This window comes from Carassius gibelio, chromosome A4 (assembly GCF_023724105.1).
Source record: "Carassius gibelio isolate Cgi1373 ecotype wild population from Czech Republic chromosome A4, carGib1.2-hapl.c, whole genome shotgun sequence".
In the NCBI taxonomy this organism is placed as follows: domain Eukaryota; kingdom Metazoa; phylum Chordata; class Actinopteri; order Cypriniformes; family Cyprinidae; genus Carassius; species Carassius gibelio.
The window spans coordinates 26,315,820-26,342,738 of NC_068374.1; the positions used below are offsets into that span (position 1 = coordinate 26,315,820).

A 26,919-nucleotide genomic window follows, 5' to 3' on the forward strand; every position below is an offset into this window, starting at 1 on the left:
TTGCCTTCATCTAATGGGAATGTATATTATAAACTTTTTTAAGGATATTTAATGTCATATTAATTTAATTAGGTGTATCTTTTGAATAAATGTTTTGAATGCAACCCTTCTCTCTTCAGAACCAACAACCGTACAGATACAGGAATCCATCGGTGAAGCAGTCAACAATATTATAAAGCATTTCCACAAACCAGAAAAAGAGGTATGACATGCCCTCTTATGAATATTGTCACCTTTTGTTATCCTTGTAAGCTTTGTTTAATCTAAAGATTTGTCTGTGTTTTCAGAGGGGCAGTCTTACGGTCCTGCTGTGTGGAGAAGGTGGTCTTGTTTGGGCTCTGGAGCAGTTCTTTCATCATGGATTCCGCTCAGCTCGAATCTTCCAGAAAAATGTCTTTGTATGGGATTTCTTTGGTAAGCTTGGCTTGTTAAATGTTTTGCTGTTAGAGTGAAAGAAAGAAACGTTTGTGTGTGTGTGTGTGTGTGTGTGTGTGTGTGTGTGTATGTATGTATATATATATATATATATATATATATATATATATATATATATATATATATATATATATATATACACACAGACTCTGATATTCAAAATATTGGGATCAGTAAGATTTATGTTAACATGCTTTTATGCTCATCAAGGCTGCATTTGATCAAAAATGCACGACCCCCCGTCAATATTGTGAAATATTATTCCAATTTAAAATAATGGTTTTCTATTTTAATATATTTAAAAAATATAATTTATTCCTGTGATGCAAAGCAGAATTTTCAGCAGTCATTACTCCAGTCTTCAGTGTCACATGATCCTTCAGAAATCCTCCTAATATGCTGATGTATCAATAATGTAGGAAACAGACTTATGTCCACCAACAGTACTTGACAAGTGATACAAAACAACCTTTTTATTGTTATGCTGCTTAAAAATATATCAAATGTGTTGCTTCAAATATATACTGTAATATAAGTTTATAATGTCTGTGTGTTTTTCAGAGCGGACAGTAGCATTTGTGGAGAATGCAGATCAGATTGGAGACCTGCAAGAAACACCAGAGCCTCTAAGTCTGAATAGTGAGTCTTTCTGTCGATACGTCAACGCCATTAACAGTATGCCACGCAACATTGGCAAGGATGGCAAGTTCCAGCTGCTAGTTTGCCTCGGGGCGAGGTGAGAACACACACGCATGCTTCTTAAAAGCAAAGTAATTTAGTTTTTTAATAAACCAAAAGTGCTCAAGAGTTGTCTGCCTGTGTATCCCACTCTAACAGAGACCGATTGTTGCCACAGTGGCTCCCTCTATTGGCCGAATGCTCCATCATCACACGCATGTATGAGGAGAATGCGTTACTGCGAGACAAACTCACCGTCAGCTCTCTCATCGCAGTTCTGGAAACGCTGCATGACTTCCCCATCACACTGGAGAGCTCTCTAACTAAAAGTGTTGAGCTGTAACTCCACATCCTGAGGTCAAATTGAGACTGCTCCCCACGCTGCCACCCTCAGGGCCGAAGCTGACCAGGGAATGACTGAGGACCTATCAAAGCACCTCTCAACATGACTGACTCCTGCACCTCCACACAAATTAACTCAGAAATCGGTTTTGTAGCAGTATTTGGAGTTTTGCTCTTTCTAACGAAGCCGTTGATGGCTTCATTGAGAAGATTTAAACTTTTTTTCCCGTGGATTTTGCTTCCAAACCTGTGGTCATATTTCCATATACATCTGTCTGGGCGTCAAATCCGCTAACATTTCTGCTTCAGATCATGTGTTGTCTTTAGAAAGCACTGTTTTTTGCATAGTGTGTCGAGATACAGAGGAGCTTTAGTACTGACAGATTAAATGTCCAACACCTGCAATAACCATCATTTGACAGGCAAGTGTTTCTAATGACTTGAACTTGTCTGGGTGTTTAAACCAATGCTATCAGTGTTCTGATTGGCTGTCAGTTTTGGAAGGAAGATTCTTGATACTGGATTAATTTGAAACATTCTTAGATTTAAAAAAGCTTGTCAAATGAATTTTCAGAGAAAAGGGACATTCCAACATTATCTGTTGTATGTTACAAGACATGTTTATGTGTGATGGTAATGTTGCGTGTGTGTGTGAGTGGTTTATCAGATTAACATTTGGGAAGATGCGTTTATTTTGCCAATGAGTATTAACTTAATTCAGTATCATGTTTGATTTCATTTTTTTTACTTTTAAGAAAGAAACACTGGAAATCGACGTAAAGCAATAAATAGTCACTGTTAAAATCTCTCAAATCTTAATCCGTACAGTGACTTGTGGGGGTTCTTTAAATATAACGTTTAAACCCTAGTTTTTACCACTAATTGAAGGTCTAAATGCAGCAATTACTTTGTAAAGCCATGTCTGATTACTGCAGTACTTGCACGTTGCTTAGAAATTAAGTATTTTCATTAAATGACCCTTTATGTTTGTTCTTTCATTCATTAGTTTTAATACACAAACCCTGCTGAGAGAAAAGTAGTATTTACAGATAAACACAGTTCGAATCACTTAATGTTACTTAAGTTTTAGTTTTTAAGACTCTCAGCATTTGATCTAAGAGCCGTGTATGGTAGCTCGTCAACCTGTGTATTTTCTTTTTCTTATTGACCCGGATCATTTGTATGTATTTATTTTAGGATTATGCTTTTGTGACACTGGTTGAGTTTGGATTGACGCAATCTTGGGTTGATTTATGCATTTAGCTGACACTGTATCATTTATTTATTTTTTAGGAAATCTGATTTCAAGATTTGTATAATACGGACTGTCCATCATATGTAAAAGTCGACTTCGTTTTAGACGCCAAAAGTTGCTGAAATCCCAGAAACCTCTCGCTGGAAAGATGAGGAAACCGCAGGAACTGTCCCTTTGTTTGCGGTGCTGATGCATGCAACATGTTTTAGATCTTGGATAAGGACTGTTGCTGTAAATGAATTTGTTCCTCTTCTAGATCTCGTCTCATTCCATCTGTTTTTTTTTCCTGTAATGACAGCTTCTAAATATCGATCATGTTATGAAAAGATCCTTGTCTAAAATGATTTGGATCCTCCATGTTTATACTTGTGAAGCGACTCATTAAAATAGCTCCCTTCGTCCATATCTGTGTCCTCTCTGAACTTTTTTGTCATCTTGTGAACGGTGTGTGCAGACGGGACATTATTTTAAGATGCGGTCGGCATGAATGGTATTCCAGGACAGCGCTCCGGTCCAACAGAACATTCCTCTATGAAGAGTCACTGTTCACAGAACATTATTTTTAGTTTAGGGACATGCTGATGGTATCTGTGAAACAAATGTCTCCTAGACATCAGCGTCAATAATGTGTTTTTATAGTAGAAACCTGAGATTTCTCAGAAACTGGGGAGTGTTGTAATATGACAAATTACAAACTAGCTTGTTCATTCATTAAATAAAGGTACAAAAGCTGTCACCGGAGCAGTACCTTTTTTAAAAAAAGTACCTTATTTACCCACAAAGAGTGCATTTTAGTAGTCCTACCTTAAATATTTTTTCCATGACAAAAGTATAAGCACCAAGCTCCTGAGATGACCGCAGAAGCTGTGAAAATAGAAAGGATTTACAGGGCAAAGAGTTAAGAAGGTAAAATTAGATTGTTTTGTGATCTCTAAATTTGTGTTAAATTACAGTTACTGTATGGCTTCCCATTTAATTTTCTGGTTTTGAATTAGAGTGGTATACCTTGACCTTTTTTTTTTATATAGGCCTACATAATTATAACAAATAGTAGCTAAACAGGAAATTATAGTTAGTGATTGTGATGGCATAACAGTGATTTTAGACTAAATATAAAGTTGAAATAGAAGTAAACTCGATTAACATAATTTAATGTACAACATTTTAAATGCTTTCTATTTTCCATGTTTTCTATTAGTATTATAACACACCCAATTTAGTGGTGAAAGCTACTTATCTGACAATGCAATTTTCTAATTAGTAGCAAACAAATATAGGAATATTACATCAAAGTTTGAAGGAAAAGACTGGGAGCTACAAACTAAATAAAAAATGACACTTCCCAGTTTTCCCTATAAATATGAGTGAGGCAATTAAACGTTTTTGTACAGAAACCGATCTAAATTTTTGGTTTAAAATGTTACATTTATAAAGTCTAATGTCGTTTATCTCTTTCAACCTATTCAATTTATTCTACAGGGGCTCCAAAAACAGCTCTCTCGAACTATTTCCATGATGAAGTACCACGTGCTCATGGCTGACGGACAGGGAGCAAGGAAGATGTGCTGCGTTTCCCCAGACATCTGCTGTCCTTGTAGTAGTAGAGCGTGACTCCGCCCACCGGGATCGCAGTGCACTGGCTGCTGCCCTGGCAAACGGACCCGCCCACGTTTCCCGCGTAATTTTCTCTTCCTTATATGGGCAATAGAATGCCAGACGCAGTCCGACGTCAGTCGCGTATGCAAATGAGGTTGATTGAAGAAATTCAGAAAATGGTGGATGGAGCTAGGCGCATGCGTAAACATTTTACTATACTCAGACAGAAAGTGAGACAGTAGCGAGTGGCGCATTGTTAAATGAGTAACGCCTGTAACTCTTGGATTTCGTTGTGTGATTTGACTCTTAACTGCTCCAAGTCGAGGTAAGAAAAAATTGCTTTTTCTTAAAACCTACTTAATAGTTTTTGTGTGTGCAAAAGATGTTATATTCGCCTTCCGAAATGCCCCTTTAAGAAGTTGTGTGACAGTGCGCTGGCCGGCTGAAAGCTGTCGCATTCGTTAGAAACGTAGCAGTAAGATCACTTTTAAGGCTTGTTGAAATTGTTCTAAATTTTTACTTCAGTATAAAAGCGTGCGATAAGTTTACACTTGAGGAGGCTGCTCCTCAAACAGCGCATCACATTTCAGGGCGCTCGCATCCTTTGCCGATGATCGCTGATAAGTGTTTGATAACAGAATTGATTCATTTGAAGCCGAAATAGATTTCTATTACACTTATCCGAGCCAGACGTAAATTAAAATGCGTTTTACACTTGTGTTTTAACAGAAATAATCAATTTAGCATTTTAAATTAAGCAAGTTGCATTCGTGAACTGGTTGAACTAGCCCTAGGTGATAACTATAATAGTGAAAACTATGATGGGGAACATGCATTTTCATTTATGTGTATACTTGGTGTTATATGCACGCACTGAACCCCAGTTTTGCGGTTTCTTCTCGTTTTGAGCTTGCGGTAATGGGCTGTCCGTCTTGACCGTGTGTGGTCTCTTAACTCGGGTATTGGTGGGTGTGCTTCAAAACAAACGCGCATTTTCACAAGCCCCTCAACGTTTTCAAACTTCTGCTTCACTAGCTCCAGAAGTTCAACGTTTGTATAACGATCAGAGCTGTGTTGCTGTAAAAAGATCCATTGCATGTGGTATGGAGGCGGTGTCACTGACGCATTTAAACACGGCGCTAATAAAATCGATATTTTATTTAAGTATTCCTGTGGACTGTTTTAAAAGTGTCTTATATTGCCTCGCTAAGAAAAAAAATTGTAAGGTTCAACGCTCTTGAGCGAAGTTGTTGCGCGGACATCATGTGTTTACAGTCTCGAGCGCAAAGCATGGAGTCGCACGAGCCTCTGACGCAGAGTCGCGCGGAAAACAAAGAGCAGCGGACGAGCAGTTCGACTAAATGCAACCGTCTTTCTTCGATGAGCACCGCTGGCATCAAAGAAAACAGATCAATTAGTTTCTCGCACCAAGCGGAAGTCGTTTTCGGTGCAACTCCGAGGAAAAGATGCTGAATGTGTCTGTTTAAAGATGCAATGTGGCGTGCCATGCTTCCGCGCGAGCTGGTGGGCGGTGAATACGGCGGGACACACGCACCATTCCACCGCAGTGTGCGAACGGCTGAACATTTTAACACCGCGAGACACTGGTAATGTCATCTGGATAACTTTAGACGACACCTTTGGATGTGTAAATGGCACTCATGGTCGCTGTTTCCGAAATGTCATTGCTTTACTTTCTTGCCCCCATTTTCTGCCCCTCCTCTCCTCTCTAACGCGTTGCCATGTTTGAATTGCGTCAGAGGCAGAATATACAAGCGCAAGTTCAACTCTCGCACTATGTACAGTGCATAATTTTAGAAATATGATGAAATATTAATGTACATATATAGGCTGTAATTAAAAATGAAAACCCAGAGGCTTCCGATAGACGTCGGACAGATGTGCCTTCTGTATTGACCCAGTTATAATGTATGAATTTGATGCCTCGCGAGGGCACCGCTGCTGTCACCGATCAGTGTCGACGCGCGAGGCCACCGGTATCCGGCTCTATCAGCACCGAGCTTATATAAGACCGAGCACTGTTTCCATTATGCTTTTATGCCACTGACGGGATGATGATTGATAACCCATATTTAATCTCTCGCTCTCGTTCTGTTTCTAATATAATCTATTAGCCTATTAGTTATGTAAGTAATATTAAGTAATCCACGTATTAACACTATAAATGTACTAAAGGCCTCTGTCTGTATGTGTATGTATGTGTATACAAATATATAAAATGTATAAAGAGCAATTATGAAAATACTCTGATAAAAATGACACAACATTAAAAAGTCAATATTTTCATACACTTTTTGTGTAAGTTTAACCATTATTTCCATGAATTGACCAATTATTTGTAAATGTTTTATTATTACAGTATATATAATAGACAAATGCATACACTACTGGTCAATATTTAGGAGTGATTAAGATTTACCATAAATTACTTTGAAAGAAGTGTCTTATGCATACAAAGGCTGAGTTCAATTGATAAAAAACAGTAATATTCTGAAACATTATTACAATTTAAAATTCCTGTTTTCAATTTAAATATATTTTAAAGTGTAATTTATTCCTGTGATGGCAAAGCCGAATTTTCGGTAGCCATTACTTCAGTGTCACCCTTCAGAAATCATTCTAATGTGCTGATTTATCTCAAGGAACATTTCTTATTATTATCATTAGAACTGTGTGTATCAGTAAATTTAGTTGTTTGTGCTTAACGTGGCGTACTTTTTGTAGCACATTAAATTCCAGATGTGCTTTAAATCTTGTGTAAAATCATTGAACCAGCAGAAAGTTGTTTTACTTCTGTCTTATTCATGTGTTACAGATGTTTGGCTTTCATAAGCCGAAGATGTACCGCAGCCTTGATGGATGCTGCATCTGCAGGGCAAAATCCTCCAGCTCTCGTTTCACTGACAGCAAACGCTATGAGAGAGACTTTCAGAGCTGCTTTGGGTGAGTTGGGTATCCGTTGTGTGCTTGTGGTTCCTCTGTAATAACAGGATATTGACATCTGCCCGGTCCAATAACAGTGAGGATTTGTATAATGTATCTCTAGTAGTCAAGCATTCAGACTTTTTTTTACTTTTAGAATAAAGTGGAAGAAATAATGATTTTTTAAATGTGAGAACTTCATATGCATTCTCCTATTACAATGATATACAATGGGATACTTCTGCAGTTTAGGGGAGACTCGCTCTGGTGAAATCTGCAATGCTTGTGTTCTGCTGGTGAAGCGCTGGAAGAAGCTTCCCGTCGGTTCCAAGAAGAACTGGAATCATGTAAGCCCCGTCAAATTCTCCGGGCAGTTCATATGCACACTCACACAGCCTCTTATTTAGCACAGTGAAGTCTTTTCAGTTCAATACACATTGTTCCAAAGCAGCCTTACACAGAAACACCCTTAGTGAACAAGTGAACTGTAGCTGCAGTGGCAACTCCCTAAGATGTTAAAGTAGATGAGGAGGAAACCTTTAGAGGAACTGAGGACCAGCTGGGGAAGCCCGCCTCCTCAGAATAACATATTTAAAAAATGTCATACATGCACAAATTATTTAAACAGATGCAATAGTATTCGTAATATTACTACATAGTATAACATGGTAGTAGTCACTTTGAATGAAAGCTAATGCAGTTCATATTTGGGCCCACTGATTACAGATAACCTGTATTAGTTTATCTAGATAATTAATAATATGAATAATATATTTATTATTATTATAATCATTATTATTATTTATTGTCTTGTTTATAACTAATATAAATTGTATTATGTCAATAAATATATAACAAATTATAAAACTGACCTATAGTATTTTATAATATAATATATAATAAGTAAATGGCTAATGTCTTGCTTTATATAAAACATAATTTCAAAGCAGCTACATAGTAATAAAGCAAAACAACAGAATCAATAATGCAAACTTCAGTTCTGACCAATATAATATATTTTATGAGTTCTGAACAAAACCATTTATATTAATTTGTGTTTTAGGCATTATATTAAATGACAGTAAATAAATAACAATGGTTATAAACATGACCTGTGATCTAATATAATATAATGCCTAAAATACAAATTAATATACAGTAAATGCATTTATTGTTTTGTTTAGAATGAAAATAAAATAAATTATATAATAAATATATAAATAATCAATTAACCTGCCCTATAATATCTATAGATAAATGAATATATGTTTATTGCTTTGCTTGAAACTAATATAATAAATTATAAGAAAATAAATTAAATTACTATAAACAAATACATTTCCATCACAGTCTGAGGGTACTAATTGTTATTAATTGTTATCAGGTGGTTGATGCGCGAGGGGGGCCCAGTCTGAAAACTACAGTGAAGTCAAAGAAAGTCAAATCCCTGTCCACACGGATCCGACCGAACCAGCTCAGCAGAGTTCAGAAGGAACTGAAGAGACACAGTGAGTACACAATCACACACTTCAATTACAAAACAACATGAATTGCATGTTCTTAACATGTTCCTTATTAAATAATTTCTTTAACATGATCGTTTTGACAAAATGTCTCTGTTAACAGATTCAGATGCTCACAGCACCACGTCCAGCACAAGCCCCGCCCAGTCGCCCAGCTACAGTAACCAATCAGATGAAGGCTCTGACTCTGAGTTGACTCCTGGCTCCGCCCGCTCTCCAGTCTTTTCCTTCTTGGACCTGACGTACTGGAAAAGGTCTTTACCTTACTTTAAATTGGTCTGATTTAGGAGTTTGATCTTTTGTTTTTCATCTTAATTAATACTTTTTAAGTTAAATGAGTTCATTTACAAAATTTCCTCTAGGCAGCGGGTATGTTGTGGCATCATCTATAAAGGTCGCTTTGGGGAGGTTCTGATTGACCCTCATCTCTACAAGCCCTGCTGTCAGAAAAAACAGGAGCAAGAGGAAGAAGAGGAGGAGGAGGAGGAGGACGGTGATCTTGAGAAAGAGGAGGTGCAGAGCAGTCAAGAAATTCTCTCTTCCATTCAACCGCACTCCTCTCCTCAAATAAAAATGGAGCAGGAAGTGGACGAGGAGTGGTGATACCACATTGCCACAGTACTGATGTGGCATTCTTAGGAAGCCTTCGAGAGTCGAAACCCCTCTGACACTCTCAAAGACGTTTTCTCGGATTGCCTTCGATTCAAGAGCAGCTGGATCTTTGTTCATTTTCCTGTTTCCTTCTTCCTTGTTGAGAATGTGTCTCTTTCATTTCCTCCGCAGTCAAATCAACCTTTATTTATCAAATTGAACTGACGTCCTTGTTTGCCAGTGCCTGGTACCACACTGTTCCCTTTCCTATGAGGATTTTTGTTTTTTGTAGACCAGGGAAAATGAGTTTCATTTTTTGCTATCCCACTCAAAACACAGAATGCTGGATCTACATACATCATGCATAGAAATGTAGACAGTGACCACAATGCTACGCTGTCACTTTTGTACCCTTGAACACCATTCTGTCCTTCCTTAGGGGAGTCTCTCTGCACTTAGTGTACAGTATTTAGTATACAGCAATCGGCATCTGCTAAATTGTAGTCCATTTTGCTGGGATATAGCCATTATTTAGGGAAGATCTTTGCCTTTTATATATTTATTTTTTCTGTCTTTGTCTTTATCGTTAAGGTGTACTCAGATTTTTTCCTCTCGGTTTTATTTAAAGTGGCAGGTTTTTTTTTTTTTTTTTTTATAAAGTGTCGTCATTCTGTCGTTCACCCTTATGCTGTTCCAAACCTCCTTCAATTTCTTTATTTTTTTCGTGGAACAAAAAAAGTTAGTTTTTGAAGATCATCTAGTTGCTTTATTCAAAATAATGGAAGTGAATGGGGACTGGAGCTGTCAAGCTCAAAAGTCACTAAAGCAACCCAAAAGTATCTTAAAAATTGAGCTGTGCTCTAGGCTCCAAGTCTTTTATAGCCAAATGATAGCGATAAACCAAAGTTTATGTCATATGGACTACATTTGAGACATTTTTACAGTGCTTTTTGTCATTTTGGAGCTTGACTGCTTCAGGTCCCCTTCACTTTTACAATACAGAAAAGATTTTTTGATTTTATGTAAGGAAAGTGAAGTGTGATGATGAGAAGGTGAGTTAACGAGAACAGATTTGTTGTTTTAGGGTGAACTGTCACTTTTAAACCCTGATTTCAGTTGTTGTCTGTATTCAGCCTCTAATAGGCAACTAACTCAACTTATAGTGTTTTACTGCAAACGTTTCTCCAGACAGCATTCTGTGGTGCTGAGGCAGACTGGGCATGGCCAACCAAAAATAATGCCTGGCTATCAACACTCCTGTATTCAGTGTACTAATGTAAATATCCAAAAGTGTAGATTTGATTCCAGGTTTATGGAAAAGAGCATGAACGCTAAGGAAACTATCTTATGGATGAAATTTTGCATGAATTTTGCATGGCATTATAAGAAGATTTTTATTTATTTTTAATTTGATTTGCAACCATGTTGCAACATAATGTTATAATAATTAAGGCACATTTTGAGACCGTCACAATATATTTTTGTAGATAAATGCAAGAAAATAACAAAAATTAAATCAGGCTTTGACTACAACATGGCATCTCAAGATGTCAGTGTTGTTTGATTATTACAGGGATTTACTTGTCCTCAGCTATTTTTAAAAATTGGATATTTTCAATATTGTCTCATTCAAAGCCAAAAAGCCCAACATTTTTGCTATTTATTCAATCATCTTATATACACGTGTAAATACTGTGTTTTCACAATGACAGATACTGCTCCTTTTTAACTGTCATTAAAGAATTTAGCACATATTCTGAATTTTTTGGTGTTATTTTTTTTATTGTGTTTTTTTTTTTTTTTTTTGCCGTTTTATGCCAGGGAAATCTTTTTCAAAAAACTGAAAGTCTAAACCAATGTCAGCTTGTACATTTTCATTATAAATCGACTTAATCGTCTGTAATAAGCTTTCATATAAGGAGTATTCATACTAAATATCCCAAGGTTTCCCTTTTGTTTCAGAAGGTCTGTCCTGCCAGTTTCTTTATAATTTTATTGTTTATGATAGCCTTGGCTGTCTTGGATTGTAGAAATTACATTGATGCACACATACTTCTGTTTAATTCCAATGGGTGGCGCTAGAGAGCTCATTTGTTTCACACAAAACACTCCATTGTACATGAATTTTAATTTGTATCGCTAATATATGCTCCATTTAGAAATGGGTATTTTGATGGTGGCAGCTTGTGGCTTTAGTGTAAATATGAATGCCATGAACAATTACTGTATTTGTGGTAACATCCGTTCAGGTGAATCAATTACATGGGGATTCGTGTCATCTCTATGACGGCCTTCTTTTGTAAATATAAGATGTTTAAGTCTGAACAACAGTTATTATGAATACTCTTATTTATTTTATATTTATTTTTCTTGTGGTCTTTTCTTTTAAAGTTCCATCTAGGACTAAACTGTCCTAACAACACTGCAATATGGACTGAAAACGCTTTTACACATCACAGATTGTCAACCGAGATGTACTAAACGTTATGGAGAACTTCAGGACCGGACAGCTGTAAAAACAGACTTTTTAAATTTTTTATTTTTTGTTTTGTTTATGTTAAGTACAGCTATTTTTTTTTTTTTACCTTTGTTTGAGGTTTCTAATGCCCGAATACCTTTCCTTAGACTAGTCCTTTAGTTGTAGTGCTACAGGCATGTATGGTAGCTATGCACTTTGTATTCACATTACTAGAGATATATGAGGCAGGTTTTGTATTTTTTTACATATTGTACTTTTTACTTGTTCCTCAATAAATGTAACTTGTGATGGTTACACTTGTTTTGTGCATTGGTGTAAATATGTATGCATTTGACAACCACTTGCATTAATATTTTACTATCCTTGGGAATTGAACCTATGGCCAGTGCCATGATTCTGTTTGAGCTACAGGAACATGTACGTAGTTAGGTCATGCCAGCACATTAAATGAGCTATATAGAGTAATAGATCGAGAATGGCTGGTGTTTTTGGTGCTTGTAACACCAAGGTTGTGGGTTCAATTCCTAGGGGTGAAAAATAGGCTACCATTTTTTTGGTCAGTAAAAAGAAATTAATACTTTCATTCAGCAAGGACACATTGAATTGAGCAGTAAACACTTTTATAATGTTACAAAACATTTCTGTTTCAAGTAAATGCTGTTCTTTGACCTTTTCAATTCTGACCAAAGTATCACAGTTTTCACAAAAATGTTAAACGTCTGTTTTTAGCATATACTAATAAGAGGGTCTCTGCAGTTTTTATGAAGGTAAATTAAAGACTTTTAAAGGGACACAAAGAAATTCTTTAAAAGTAAGTGAACGAAAACAAATATCTGCCAGTGGGCTCAGAGAAATACGTTAAATTCAAAGGGAAAACAAGTTTAATTTTCTGACACCATCAGCAGATATTTGTTCTTGTTTTACATAATTTCTCTAAATAGCAAGGCATAAATACATTTTTGCAGTGCATGCAACATATAAAGCTATGGCTTTTTAACAGATAATACAAAATGTTTGTTTAGGAAGTTGGTTTTATTTATTTATTTTTTGGCTGTGATGCCTATTAGACATGTTTGAGCTATTGTAATAAACTATTTACCATAAAATTACCAATTTTAAATTCTCGGTTTTTACACAAAACTGTAGTGTAAAGTGCAAACGTCAAGCTGAATCATTTACATATTCTCAGTAATACTAACCATTAAAACCATTATTTAGTACCACATTTGTTAGCCCCTTGAATGACAGACTAAATTTGCAACCCTGTTACTTATTCAACCCTGTTACCCATTCTGGAAAAGTTATTTGTATATATTATTTGTAATTTAAATGTTAGACAGATATATGAGAGCGTGAGAGAGTGTGTGTGCTGAGGCTGCGCGCGGGGACTGTCCTGTGTTTGGCTGTGACGTCATGATTGCCTCGCCAGCTGATGGGTTTCCAGTGCTTTGAGGGCATAAAAAGATGAGAGGCGGCTGTGGTCTGTCCTTTCTGTTTCCCCGCTGCTTTATGTCGTCTTTCCACCAGCTCATCGAAAGGCTACCTCGTTTGCGTTGACTCTAAATGAGAAGCCTTTCCACCCAAGTCATCTTAACGATCTGAAACGCAGCAAACACACACACCGCCAGAGACGCATGAGGTCGGTGAGGTTCCTGCGGATGCTTTGCTCAGTGCACCTGTGTGTTATGTTGTCACATGCATCTGTGGCTTTATGTGTTTTTGGGTGGTGGCACCGCGTCAACGCTGTTTGGGCAGGGTTATTTTGAAAGGCATTAAACTCGAGTCTGATAAAGTCTTTAAAAGTTACATTTTAACTGCTGTTTTTCAAATGCAATTTGTTATAGCTTCTTTTGAAGATCAACTTGATGCATAGGCGATGTTTAAAAAACGAGAGAATTGCATTAGACGTCATTTGTAAATGACTGACAACAAACGACTACGGTTTTAATGTTACATAGTGATTTCTGGGGTTAATTCGCTTTTTAATGTTGCATTTGTATTCCAGCATGTAAACGCCATGTCATGGTGAGCACTGGCGAATGTCCAGACCCAAGGGAAGATTTTAGCTTCTATAATTAAGCTATTCACGGTTTAGGCTGTCCCTTTTGTGTTTAACTTTACAGTAGCCTATATGTGTGGTGAGATTCTTCTATTGCCACTGTCATTGTTTTATTGACTGAACTGAACCAGGATACAGTCCATTGCCTTATGCATGCTTTTAGCTTAAAGGCGAAGGAAGTATTTATATAGCAAAGCATAGGCATAAAAAAAAAAATCTAAAGGTTCATTTTAAATCACTTAAAAATAGAAAAGTGTTTAGGGAAATAATTAGGCCTATATAAAAATAAAAGAATAAAAAAAAAACTTGTTCACAATTTTCAATATAAAATGTTAGCCAATATCAATAAAGCTGACAAACCCAATAAAAATGACAAACATGCAACAAAACTACTAGGACTTGATTAACGGATTAAAATAAAAAAAGTTAAATGCCTTGTTTATAGACCATTAATAAATCTATAGTATTATCTCAGTGAAAAGACACTGAAGAATTTACTTATATTGGTATATACATTATTGGTGATCTTAAATTTAGCGTTAGCTGGTTTTATTCTACATTGCCCAGTGAGGGTCGCTTCATCACATGACCCCATATTATTAGACCCTTTTGGTTGTGGAATTACTTTAAAAGAAACCTGCACATGTATTTGAGTTTGTGATGCTGTAGGACTACTGTGGTATGGAAAGTGTTTTTTTGTTTTTGTTTCTATTAATTGCAACGTGAATTATATACTTGTTTTGTCTTAAGAGCATGGCTATAAACATTTTTAGTTCCATAATAAATAGTGTGACCTTTCTGTTCATTTCCCCCTCTGCTTCAGAGAGACTAAGATCATGGTTCAGCTGTCACCATCTCGGACTATAGAGACATTAACTCCGTCAGAGCTGACCGTGGAGAAGGAAGATGACCAGGGCAGCCCTAAATCCGAGTCCCCTCGAGTGCTTACAGCCCTCCAGCTCACCTTTAACCCCACCACCACGACCACCTATTACGGTTATGACCAATACATTGAGGACAGCCTCATCTGCCTCAAGCACAAGATCCGCAACATTGAGAAAAAGAAGGTGCCTTTATTATGTTGTTTAGGTGGAACCCTAATGTGCTTCACTCCTGTCTTTGTGTGCGTAAAACAAAACTACTTTTTATTCGTACAGCTGAAACTGGAGAGCTACAGTGAGAGGATGAAGAAGGGGGACAAACTAAATCCAGACCAACTGGTAATCATTCTTTTATTTTATGTGTCGAATCTTGGGAAATGGGGCTCGTTTCAGCATGACAGCATGTGTGGTAATGTTGTAGGAAGCTGTGGGGAAGTATGATGAGGTGATCCACAATCTTACATTTGCCAAAGAGCTCCAGAAGACCATTGGTGCCCTCACACAAGATGTAAGGATCATGCAATGATAAAGTACAGTGCAAAATTAGTCCTATATATTTCACTGGATCTTCTCCATAGTTATTAAAGGCTCAGCGAAAAGCTGCTCGACAAGAGAAGTTGATGAGGATTGAAGAAGAGCGGAAACGTCTGAGCTTGATACTCCAGGTGCAGTACGTCCTCCACAGTCTGCAGAGAGAGGACGTCCGGAGGAACTTCTGCAACGCAAGACAACATTCCTGTTACCTGTCCACACAGGACATTGAGAGCTTGCTGGATCTGGCCTCATTATTGGGATGCAAAAGAAACCATAGGATGAGGTTTGTGCTGCACCTGATACAGTCTTCTGCGCCATATTAGGTCAGCGTTTTTGTAGTGTTTGTACATTTTAGTTTCGTTTTTATTATGGACTCGTCAGTATCATTTTACATGGCTGTCTGGAATTCTTACTTCTGATTGGTCAAACACATTCTATTTTTTTTTTTTTGCTAACTTTTAAAATTAGTGGAACTGTTTTCCTACATTGTGTGTGTTATAGCACTTCAGTAATTTATGTACATGATGGGGAAATATTAAGCACCTAAGAAAAATTATGTAAGTGGGATAAATGGGATCACAAAACTAACTCCTTTGGAATGATACAAAAGATCTGATTGATTTTTGCAATAATTGCTTGCTGTATGTTCTCCCTGGCATGGGTGCTTGCTTGTGATTTGATTCTCTTACATTGCTGTATTTGGTGTTTTTAGCCTGTTGGTGTTGCTTGATCTTTTGTTTCATGCACTAGTTTAGAGGATCAGATGGAACAGGCTGCTATTGTTTACGGGGAGCTTCTGGAAGGGAACGAAAGCCCAGTTGCTGGCTCAACATGTGAGTTTCTTTTGGTTGTCAAAATAATTTGTTAGCTTTACAGTTGTTATCTGAGCTAGGATGTTTTTTTTGTTTTGTTTTTTCATATTATATAGGTTAACATTTATATAGCAATTATAGATACATTTGCTGCAAATGTAGGAGTAATAATTCTAAATATAATTGTATTTTTGTAATTTTTTACATTAAGCACAAACATGTATAAATGGATTAAACAAATCCAATATGCCCTTTTTTTGTATTAAGAAATGCATGTAAAGAGAAAGGTGTAAAACAAATACAATTTGGCCTAATGCATTACACAAAATGCAATGTTCTTATTTTTTTTATATTGATAACAAATGCATGTAAATATATAGGTATTATAATTATGTAATGTATGCACTTTAATTTCAGTTGTATCATGAACAATAATAGATGTAGCTCTATAAATACATTACACAAATACATTATGCCTCATTATTATTCAAGGGCAAACATTACAGAATAAATGTATGTTTTATATGTATGCCCTTTTGGGGGAAATTAAGCAAAAGGAACCCACTTCTATTTTGGTGATGATGGGGGATTGAGTCTTGCTGATGGGATACAAAGACAAAAACGGTCTTATTGGACCGCTGTCATTCTTCCATAGATAAGCACATGAAGGAAAAGCTACTTCGGCTAGTGGACTGTGGCTTTTTTGATCACATACCACTTCCTAAAGTTGACTGTCAAGAGAAGACTGAGACCGTAAAGGCGGACCCTCAATCTAGGCCTTGTGGCCTGTCCAGTGAGATTTCATTCAAATAGAACTTCAAATTTGTCTAAACAGCTGCTAGTTTACTTAAATGTGTAATTTATATTTCTGCATTTAAGCACTGGTGAAGCTGAGCTCAAAAGAAGTGCCTTCCAAAGAGGTAAGAACAAGTGACGTCTCAAACACGGTGATCTTTAAGTCATCAAGTGCTATAAACTGTGTTCTGGAGAAACGCAAGCATTTCAGTAACTTCTGAATGATGACAGTTTCTTAACAGACGATACCTGCCTGAAACAGATGTCACTGAGTGCAGACAGGATGAGAACGCCTCGCCCCGTACTTGGAAGGAGGAGTTTTTAGCCATGAAGGAAAGGGAGCCACCAGACTCATGGGAAATGGAGTTTTCTGATCCTCCTGCATCCTCTCAGTCCCCCATACAGAAGCCATGGAAAGGAGCGGCAGGATTGATTCCGAAGACTGCGGACATTGCGAAGAGACCTACGGTTGACCCAAAAGAGGTGAAACATCTCTAATATGTCACCTCAAGTGCCATTTCAGTAAACCGGAATTGGAAATTGGGGTATTTTCCAATGTCATTCCCAAGATGTTGGTAAAAATATTTAAATTTTTCCTTTTTTATTTTAATTGTATTCATTTATTCTTTATTTCAAGGACCCCCAAATATGATGAGCTACCTTTTTTTTTTTTTTAAAAGAGCCATTTTCATTTATACACCCCCCCCCCCCACCCCCTTCCAATATTAGAATTTTACAATACAATATATTATTTTATAATAAATTGCACATTCAATTTCTTATTTATATACTCCTAGCGCCCTCTTGTGGTCCCTAGTTTTAAAATCTCAAATCACTTAAATTTCATGCTGGGGAGCCATTTGAAATGTAATGAGGTCAGTTTTTGTCTCTTTACATTAATGTGTGTTTCTAGAAATGTCAAAGAAAGAGCAAGGGGGAGCAGGACTCTAAACCGGTGGGTTATACATTCATCGTAAACTCTTTAGTATATCAAAGCAGTAAAAATGTTGTAATTAATTTTTTTATTTTTTATTATATTTTTTTTTTATGCTGTGTACTTAAAGACGCCTGTCGCAGTGGAAGTCTTTAGCTCTCCGTCTCCATTACCTAAAGACCCTGTTCAGCGCAAACAGCAGTTGGAGTCTCTGATGGACCAGATCTCAGGATCCTTCAGCTTCATGCAGGCATGCATTTTAAAAGTTTTGCAAAAAAGAAATAAACTTAAATTGTCACAACAACTAAATTGCAGTAGTACATTTTAATTTTCCTATTTTTGTCAAAACGGAACTTTCAGAAAGTGTTTACAGAACTTTTTTTTTTCTTCTGTTTGCAGGAGTCTCTTCTGGATGGAGCAACATCACCCGTAAACGTTCAAACAAAGAGATGCCGTCCATCTCCAGGCTCGTCTACTCCTCTTGGTACAGGAGTACTACATATTAAATGAGTTACACTAAGTGTAGAATGGCATTAAATAGTTTCTAATAAAATTAGAACTTATTAAACACCTCATCCTGAGGCTATACAAGATTTAAATAAGTTTGAGCCTTCAGAATGAGTCCAAACAACAGATGATAAAAACATCACAATCCACACAAGCTGTTTGGACTCATTCTAATGGCACCCATTCACTGCAGAGGATCCATTGGAGAGCAAGTGATATGATAAATTCTAAAATCTGTTCCCATGAAAAATATACACCTTGGATGGCCTGAGGCAAAGTACCTTTTTTTTTTTTTTTTTTTTTTTTTTTTTAAACTGAGACTGACAGTCTGTTTCTTTCAACATGCAGCACAGAGGAACTTAACAAAAAGCCCATCAGATATTCTGCCTCCATCCCAGCAGGTGAGTATGTTTGACTTAATGAGAGCTTATTGTGTATATTGATAACAAAATGTGGTCACTCTCTTTCCTGTGACTGTCTAATGGTAGAGCACTCCATTACGGATTCTGCTGTCTGGAGAGGCTAAAGGCAGTCTGTCGAATGGAGATCGCTCTATAAACTCCTCGGATGAAGAGAAGCCACATGTAAGCGTTTTTGTGATGATGCAGGTTACCAAATAGCCTCTTCCACATAAGCTTGTAACAAAATATTATCTAATGGTAACTGCTGTTTGTAGAAACAAGGTGAGGGCTTCACCTCTCCTCCACTGTACCGCAGGGGATCTTCCATCTCAGTCCCATTAGAAAACCAGAGCACTGTACAGGTATGCACTGGATGAACAAATAATCAATGTAGTTTTTTATTTTATTTTTAATTGCATGCATGCATAAATGGAGCTCGTTTTGTGACCGTGAGCTTTTATAAGTGGAAAGTGAAGTTACTGGAGAAAATGCCTGTTTTGTTATCCTGCGTCTTAAAACCATGTGTTTGGGATTGACTTTTGTGTGCATGTGTGTGTCAGGCAGGAAAGCAAATCTTATGCAATGGAGTATCAACCACTGTGTCTGCACAGACGTTTTCCACCCCACCTAGTCATAGATCCATCAGCGCAGAAAACGCCTTCCACAACATTCACTCTGTGAGAATGTTTTGCCCTCATGCATCCAAAGTCCCTAACATCAGTTCCACTTATTTAAATCATAATGCAGAACACATGATCTGAACTTCCGTCTCCTCATCAGGTGTTTAATATGGCATCTTTGCCCATCGGTGAAAGCTCAGCCATGAAGTCAGATGAAAGCGGTTTCTCTGAGTCCATGCATCAGAGTTACACATCAGCCAAAACTCTGAATTGCTCCAGCACCCAGACGCCTCCTGAGCTCAACCTACCCGAAGATGACCAACAGATTGGTAAAACATGCGCCTGCATCCACTTTTATTCTTAAAGTCACTTATTTCTGTTTAGTCCTCAAATGTCGGCAAAACTTCCCCCTCACACTCATAATCAGTTTCTCATGTTTTCCATATAACCAAATTAAATTAAGAGTAATTTCTGGTAAGTTTCATAATGTTCTGGTAAAAAGGCCTGTTCTCTCTCATTCCTGCGTGTCTTTGCAGAAGGCCAGTACCAGCTGGAGTGTCCGGTCAGTGCAGGTGGACACGCGTTTTCAGGCACTCAGCCACAGTCTCGTCTGGGTCAGTCGTGCTTCCCCCGCGGTACAGCGAGAGGTATGATGCGTGCAGGCAGGGGTTTGGGTCACTCATACAGATCACCTGGTGGCTACAGAGGTATCTTCTTCGGTCTCCTTCACTTTCTGTTAATCTTTCACCTTCACATTTGAATAGTGTGCAAATCACGTTATAGTGGTGTTTATTTTTTGATCATCTGAAGCATACGGTGTACTGTCGTCCTTGCACAAACTGTATTAACCTGTGCTATTGGATCTTTGCATTTTGCAGTTTTGAGAGACATTGATTAGTGTAGATTTTATTTATTTTTTTTGCTGATTGACAGGTGGTTATGAGGCATACAGAGTGAATATGCGTTCCCCAGGAGGAGGCTTCATATCCCAGACCCACACACCACACAGAGACCCTGGATCTGCCCTCTATGTGTCCAGAGTAAGATTTTTACTTCATTTATTGGTTTACTTTACTGATTAATGTCACTGTAAGAGTTTTTTTATTTTATTTATTTTTTATCAAGTGTTTTAGGTCTTCGGTTACATTTTATATGGAGTTGTTTTCATTTAGCTTTAAATGAACAGCTGGTCAGTTCTGCGCTTTTTATGTAGATCAGATTTACGTTTTGTCACTTGATTTAAACATGGGTGTTATATTCACTTTGTGTTTTATTATAATGTATATTATTTTGGGTTAGAGTTATTGTCTAGATTTTAAATACCGACTAGCTTTTCAGGTTTTTTGTTCTTGCCAACAGGAAAACGGGTATCACCAGAACTTCAAACGAGGTGGAGGCACAGCAACTCAAAGGAGCAATGGTATGAGCCATCACTCATACACATTGATTCTTTTTTTAAAACTATATATAATACTGATATTTTTTAAAAGAATGTTCTCTGTTGAAAACTAGTTAAGATGAGGAATGGCTCTTAATGTCATTGCAAACCCTTAAAAGCTTTGTTCGTCTTCGGAACACAATTTAAGATTTGGCAGGCTTTTTACTGTCCCATAGACTGCCAATTAAGTTACACTGTCAAAGTCCAGAAAAGTATGAAAGACATCGTCAGAATGGTCAATCTGCCATCAGTGGTTTAACTATAACAATATGAAGTGACGACAATACTTTTTGCACACAAAGAATAAAGTAACGACTTTATTCATCAATTGTTCTGTTTTTTTTTCACCCAAAATATCTTGTATTGTTCTGAAGGAAAAAACTAAGCTTTTACAGTTTTGGAACGACATGGTACTGTCATGGGAGTAAGTAATTAATGACAATTTGTTTTTTATTTTGTGAGTATACCTTTAACTGTGTGTTCTGTCTCTGTATCTCCTCACCTCTTTAGCGGGTTGGAGTGACTCCTCTCAGGTGAGCAGCCCGGACCGGGAGGGTGCGTATCCCCTCGACTCAGGAATCAGTGACACACACTCCATCCAGTCAATGGAAGTGCCCATCACGCCCCAGGGCCAGCACACTCTGATGCCCGTACACTTGTACCCGGTCACCCAACTCCGCGTGGCCTTCTCTGCAGCCCGCACGGCGAACTTCGCCCCCGGCACTCTGGATCAGCCGATCTCCTTTGACCTGCTGCACACCAACCTTGGGGAAATGTTTGACACGACCACCGGGCGCTTCACCTGTCCTGCTGCTGGTGCTTACGTCTTCATCTTCCACATCCTGAAGCTAGCCATCAGCGTACCCTTGTACATCAACCTCATGCGCAACGAAGAGGTGATGGTGTCTGCTTATGCCAACGATGGTGCTCCTGACCATGAGACCGGCAGCAATCACGCTATCCTCCAGCTGTTCCAGGGCGACCAAGTGTGGCTGCGACTGCACCGTGGCGCCATCTATGGCAGTAGCTGGAAGTACAGCACCTTTTCTGGTTTCCTGTTGTACCAGGACTGAACATCTATTTCTAAATGGGCACAAAATGGGAGAATGGGGCATTTTGGATGGTTTTTTGAAAGTTACTCTGCACTTTATTCCGCTTTCGGTTAAGCATGGTGCAATTGCATGTTGGAAAGATCATGTTCAATAGTATAGTCCGTGTTAAAGCTAATGTTAGATGTTTGCTGGTGAAAGTTTACGAAGTTTTTTTTTTTTTTTTACTTAAAATTATTTCCTTTTTCAGTTTTGAGAGTATTTACTGTGTACTTGGATACTCCTAACCCAAAGTAGCTGCATTTAGTTTGCACTAAATTGAAATCCCAACATCCAGAAGCATCTTCTGGTGTTTGGTTAATGGCCCTGTTGCTCATCTGCTAATTTTAGATGAGAGGGAGAGAGGTTTTCCAGCCATATGGGAGTTTGCAAAATGGTGCCTTTTTTTTTTGTGGGGTTGCTGAACACATGCATCGCTTGGCAAGAATGGAAGATTTATTTTCTGGTAATACTTGACATGTTAAGCACTTTAAAAAAAGGGACTCAGTGGCCTTCTTGGGGTTTTGGGGTGTATGAGTGTTAATCTGTGTGTTTGTCTGTGAAATATACTGTGAGTGGTGATCTCTTGAAGAGAAGGCGTTTAGGCCTAAATTGCTCTCTCTCTCTTGTGCCTGAAATAAAAAATGTGCAGTTAACGTCTGTGATTGTGTCGTTTGTGCATTAACCCTTTCATACATGAGAGTGGACTGATGTTTGGAAGTCAAGTGGTGAAACCCCAAAGCACAGTCTACGATTCAATTTAATTTTTTTTTTTTCTCTCCGAAAATATCGGTCCACTCCAGTGGACGTTATGTACCAAAGTGTATATTATGTCTATTGTGTGTATGTGTAGCATCGAGAGACAGTCCCCTGATTTTGTTTTAGTTAAAATTGTCAGACTTTAATACTTTTTTACTAAACAAATCTTAGTCTTCAGATTTGATTTCAGTGGTTAGTCATATATATAGGGTCATAAAGTGTAGGCATGTTACTGCATGAGTGCAGGGATCAGTGTGGTGTGTTATGGTGTGTGTGTGTGTGTGGTTGTATGTTTGTGCTCGTGTATGATTGTGGTAAAAAAAAAGGCCATTTCTTTAAAAAAAAACAAAAAAAAAACTTCCAACTCGTCTGATACAAAAACCTCTATAGGTTCACACACTTCAGGTAAGGTGGTAATCTTTTTTGTTTTAATGTCAATTTGATATTAGTTGTCATATTATATAAACAACAAAAAATCGATTTCTCATTACATTTCAAGGGATTTGTCACTTTTTTTTTTTTTTTGTGTCAAGAATAAAAAATGTGGAATAGATTTTAAATTTTAAACGTTTTTAGAATAGACCTATCATTCCTAAATGCAAAATATTTTCACGTTTTGATACAATTGCAATTATATTATACACTTACAGCTTTAGTAGAAATGCAGTAAAAAGATTTATTAATCTTGCATTTAAACTTGTAACTCCTGTTTTTATGCAAGACTTCGTTTAAAATGTATTGTCTGCGATATACAAGTTATAAAGCAACTCCCTTATGTTTTAAGAGAGGCGGTCGCTTGCAAATTAAAAAGCAATGATATTTGTGTCACCTTGACATGTAAAAAAAATCTGTTATTTTCAATTTAATCGAGAGGAAATTGCATAGTCTCTTTGAACAAGTCGTTTTAAAGTGTTTTGAGATGAACACAAGAGGCCGCTGTTGTCCTACTCATTGATCACTTCAGGCTACGCAGCGTAATGGAAACACGGACACATTCTTCGTTCAGCAGGATTTCCCGCGTGTCCCGCGAGGGCTTCTACTCGGATCACGTAAGCTAACATAAGAAGGCCTGCCAGTGGCGATGAATGTCACAAGCAGAGGTGGGTAGAGTACCCAAAAACTTTACTCAAGTAAAAGTAAAAGTAATTCTAGAAATATTTACTCAAGTAAAAGTAAAAGTACTAGTCTTGAATAGTTACTTGAGTAAGAGTAAAAGAGTATCGGATAAAAAATCTACTCAAGTAGTTAGTAACTAGTTACTTTGGGTCATATATACGGAGCCTTTTTTTATATAGATATATAGACAAAAAATGTATGTAATGTATGTGTGTGTGTATAAATGTATATATTTCATCAGCCTTTAATCTAATTTATGTAATTTATTATAAAACCCTGTCTATTTAAGTAACAAATATCGGTATCATGCCATAACATATTTTTAATACGACTGACTTTATTTTAAATGTGAATTTAACATTGAAAATTAATGTGATATAAATATTGCTACTAATCTTTCATTGTTCAGAAAGAGAGCAAATAACATTTACATTATTAAACATAATTTTCACTGACAGTCTAGATTTCATTCACTCTCAGAAACTACCATTAAAATCACTGAAACTGTTAACACTGTGAAATCAATATCTTAATTATAGATTCGTACACACATCTGCACTTTGTTGTTTCTGACGAGAGAATTCGGCAGAAAGAGGTATTCAGTAAGTGAGCGAGTGAAGGAAGCACCGGCATTTCAGCGATGACTCATCGGAACACCTCTGATTGGCCTTTGCATTCAAAAGCTCAACAGAACCGTGTGTGATTGGTTAATGCGCAGCGCTGTAAAACGCGTCTGTCTCTGGCTCAGCGCCAGCAAGCGATCACAGATCTGAATTTAGCAGCTGATGATATGACTTGCTGAACGTACTCGCACTGGTGTGATTGTATTAAAATTAATAAAATCTTAATCGGCTATTCTTTGTCTTTTGGAAGCTGCATTCAACCTGTTATAAGCCACACACGTACAACAAACTAATGTCACAGTGGTATCGTGTAATGTAATCGAATGTAGCCCAAGTTATTACCTGTTAAACAGTAGACCGCACACGCGTTCATCTAATAAGGATCTCCATCGCAAGCAAATAATAGCCTTTGCAGATTAGCTTTCAATTCAGTGCAGTTCCATAGCCCCGTTTTCAACGCTGCTAATATTCTTAAACGTTACAACTCTGAGTGAACCGCTTCAGAGCTCAGCGCGTGCAGCATGGAACTGAACGACTCAATCAAACTGATTCATGAACCAATTCACTCGTTTGCCAATTGGTTTGATCAAGCCTTTGAACAGAGTTGACTCAAAAGAATGAATCATTCGCGAATGGGCATCGCTCATTGTCCAGAGAAAAGTAGACGGCGCGTTTGGAATAAACTAAAGCATTTATTGCATTAAGATAAAGTAACGAGAGGGGCGTCGCCCACAGTAACGAAGTAAAAGTACAGATTTTTCCCAAAAAATGTACTCAAGTAAGAGTATAAAGTACCCATCTTTAAATATACTCCGAAAAGTATTCGTTACCCCGAAAAATTACTCAAGTAAATGTAACGAAGTAAATGTAACTCGTTACTACCCACCTCTGGTCACAAGGCACAAATGTTTATTTTCCACTGCTCATCTTTAACAGCCGAGAGTGTTTGTTCATTTAGCTTTCTGTGAATGCCAGGAAATAATGCTATTTCCCGATAGCTTTTAAAGGAACAGTTCAAACGAAAATTCCGTCATTTAAGTTAGGCTACGTCACCCACCCCAAAGTTGTTCCAAATCTGGGCGAGTTTCTTTCTACTGTTGCACACAAAAGATGTTGTTTTGAAGAATGTTAAAGGTAGGCATCGACTTCAATAGTATGGAAGTATCAACTTTGGTTAATATGTTGACCTCTCTCTGTATATTGGTCTTTTGCAAACATATGTTTCTTTGTGGACTGTTTTGTCACCTCAGTTGAGCTGATCTAGAAGGATTCAATCCGACCAGTTCAACATGTTGGAAGCAAATAAAAAATCTGGAAGAATGAATTGTAACCTCCTGCTGGTCTGTAGGGCAAGTCTGTCTGCATCCGACTTGCTCAGATTTGTTCATATATTGCCCTCTCCTTATTAAACCTAGTTTACCCCCCTTTATTAGGTCATGTACAATATACAACACCTCCTGTTTTCTGCAAATATCCCAGGATGGCTGGGATGGTCAGCTGTCTTCTTGCATGCCTTGGTCTTTTTTTTGCTGAACTTTGGAAAATCAGACTATACTGTTTATTGTGTCCATTGAACAAACTGTTCTTAACAAACATGTTGTCACTTTGCTTTTAGCTTTTATGGGGAACACAGTCTTGGAGTGTAAATACTAAGTATAAAATTCCCAGTTCTCTTTTTCAAGGTTCATCATGAGGCTTTTCTGCTTTTGAGTTCATAATAATATTGAGATCATGAGTCATATTCAGAGAAAGCGTTGGTTTGGGAAGACACCATATCCTGTGTTATATCCCTGAGATTACTGGCATAGCCTAACTAAAAGACAACAATGAAATTACCAACAGTGGTCTGCATGGTTTGCAAATCCCCTCAAAATAATACCTGGAAGTCATTTATCTGTGGGAGACGGCAGCTAAAGGGTGTATTCACACAAGCTGTTAAATGTTTGAGTCGTGTCCTGCTTTTAAACTTAATGCTGGTGATTTGTCCTCTGCCACAATGTCTTCCCTGGGAGAAACTAGGTGTAGCTTGAGAACAAAAGGACTGGTGACCGTGTCTTTAGCAGAGATTTTTAATTCATTTAGTCATCTTGTCATGAAAATGGGTCGTTGTTGTAATGCCTGCCTGTCCTCGTAAGACACTCCTGCCACTGTTTCAAGCATTTATATTGACAATGTAATTCAAAAGACTTTTTAATTACTCCTTAAATTATTAGCAATTACATTTTTTTATTATTATTTTTTTTAATTGATGTACATTCATAAGCAATCATGTCTTTCCAGTCAGATCAGTAGACTAATAAATCAGCTTACATGCAGCAGACCCCATCAGTGTTCTGTCTGACTGTGAATTGCCATGGTTTTCTTTCCCTTGTTTTTGACTGAAAAATGAATAATGGTTAGCACTGGTTTTTGTTATTAGGCTAATGTAATGCATGCATAGCATTTGACTTGCAAAAACTGCAAACTGACTGTTTGTGTCGGCAAAACAGCAAAATGAACATTTGCGTATG

General features: G+C 37.4%; 3 protein-coding genes across 8 annotated transcripts in view; all 3 read left to right on the top strand.

Moving 5' to 3' along the window:
• The window catches only part of LOC127975106 (DENN domain-containing protein 5B), a 35,712-nt gene extending 32,599 nt beyond the window's left edge, over positions 1-3,113 (top strand). For all 5 annotated transcript variants that reach the window (XM_052578900.1, XM_052578909.1, XM_052578933.1 and 2 more), the window contains 4 exons: positions 120-202; positions 288-414; positions 997-1,171; positions 1,273-3,113. In XM_052578900.1, coding sequence (XP_052434860.1) covers positions 120-202; positions 288-414; positions 997-1,171; positions 1,273-1,456 — 569 coding nt within the window. In that variant the 3' untranslated portion in view covers positions 1,457-3,113. The remainder of the gene's footprint in view (positions 1-119; positions 203-287; positions 415-996; positions 1,172-1,272) is intronic.
• Positions 3,114-4,238: 1,125 nt separating this feature from the next.
• On the top strand, positions 4,239-12,136 carry LOC127975130 (SIN3-HDAC complex-associated factor). 2 transcript variants are annotated; one of them, XM_052578947.1, is made up of 6 exons: positions 4,239-4,631; positions 7,143-7,270; positions 7,497-7,596; positions 8,634-8,757; positions 8,876-9,026; positions 9,135-12,136. In XM_052578947.1, exons 2-6 carry the CDS (start codon positions 7,143-7,145, stop codon positions 9,373-9,375), a joined length of 744 nt encoding a protein of 247 aa, XP_052434907.1. In that variant the 5' UTR covers positions 4,239-4,631; the 3' UTR covers positions 9,376-12,136. The 2 variants fall into 2 exon arrangements, with proteins under 2 accessions (XP_052434907.1, XP_052434916.1); XM_052578956.1 differs by lacking the exon at positions 4,239-4,631 and adding an exon at positions 5,772-5,913.
• A 1,177-nt stretch (positions 12,137-13,313) lies between these two features.
• LOC127975142 (caprin-2) lies at positions 13,314-22,571 on the top strand. The gene is made up of 21 exons (XM_052578967.1): positions 13,314-13,481; positions 14,725-14,968; positions 15,059-15,121; positions 15,204-15,290; positions 15,361-15,599; positions 16,067-16,149; positions 16,784-16,921; positions 17,008-17,048; positions 17,155-17,406; positions 17,837-17,878; positions 17,988-18,107; positions 18,257-18,341; positions 18,713-18,765; positions 18,853-18,948; positions 19,041-19,127; positions 19,326-19,442; positions 19,546-19,714; positions 19,922-20,032; positions 20,319-20,425; positions 20,745-20,805; positions 21,334-22,571. Exons 1-21 carry the CDS (start codon positions 13,477-13,479, stop codon positions 21,894-21,896), a joined length of 2,763 nt encoding a protein of 920 aa, XP_052434927.1. The 5' UTR covers positions 13,314-13,476; the 3' UTR covers positions 21,897-22,571.
• Positions 22,572-26,919: the final 4,348 nt, after the last annotated feature.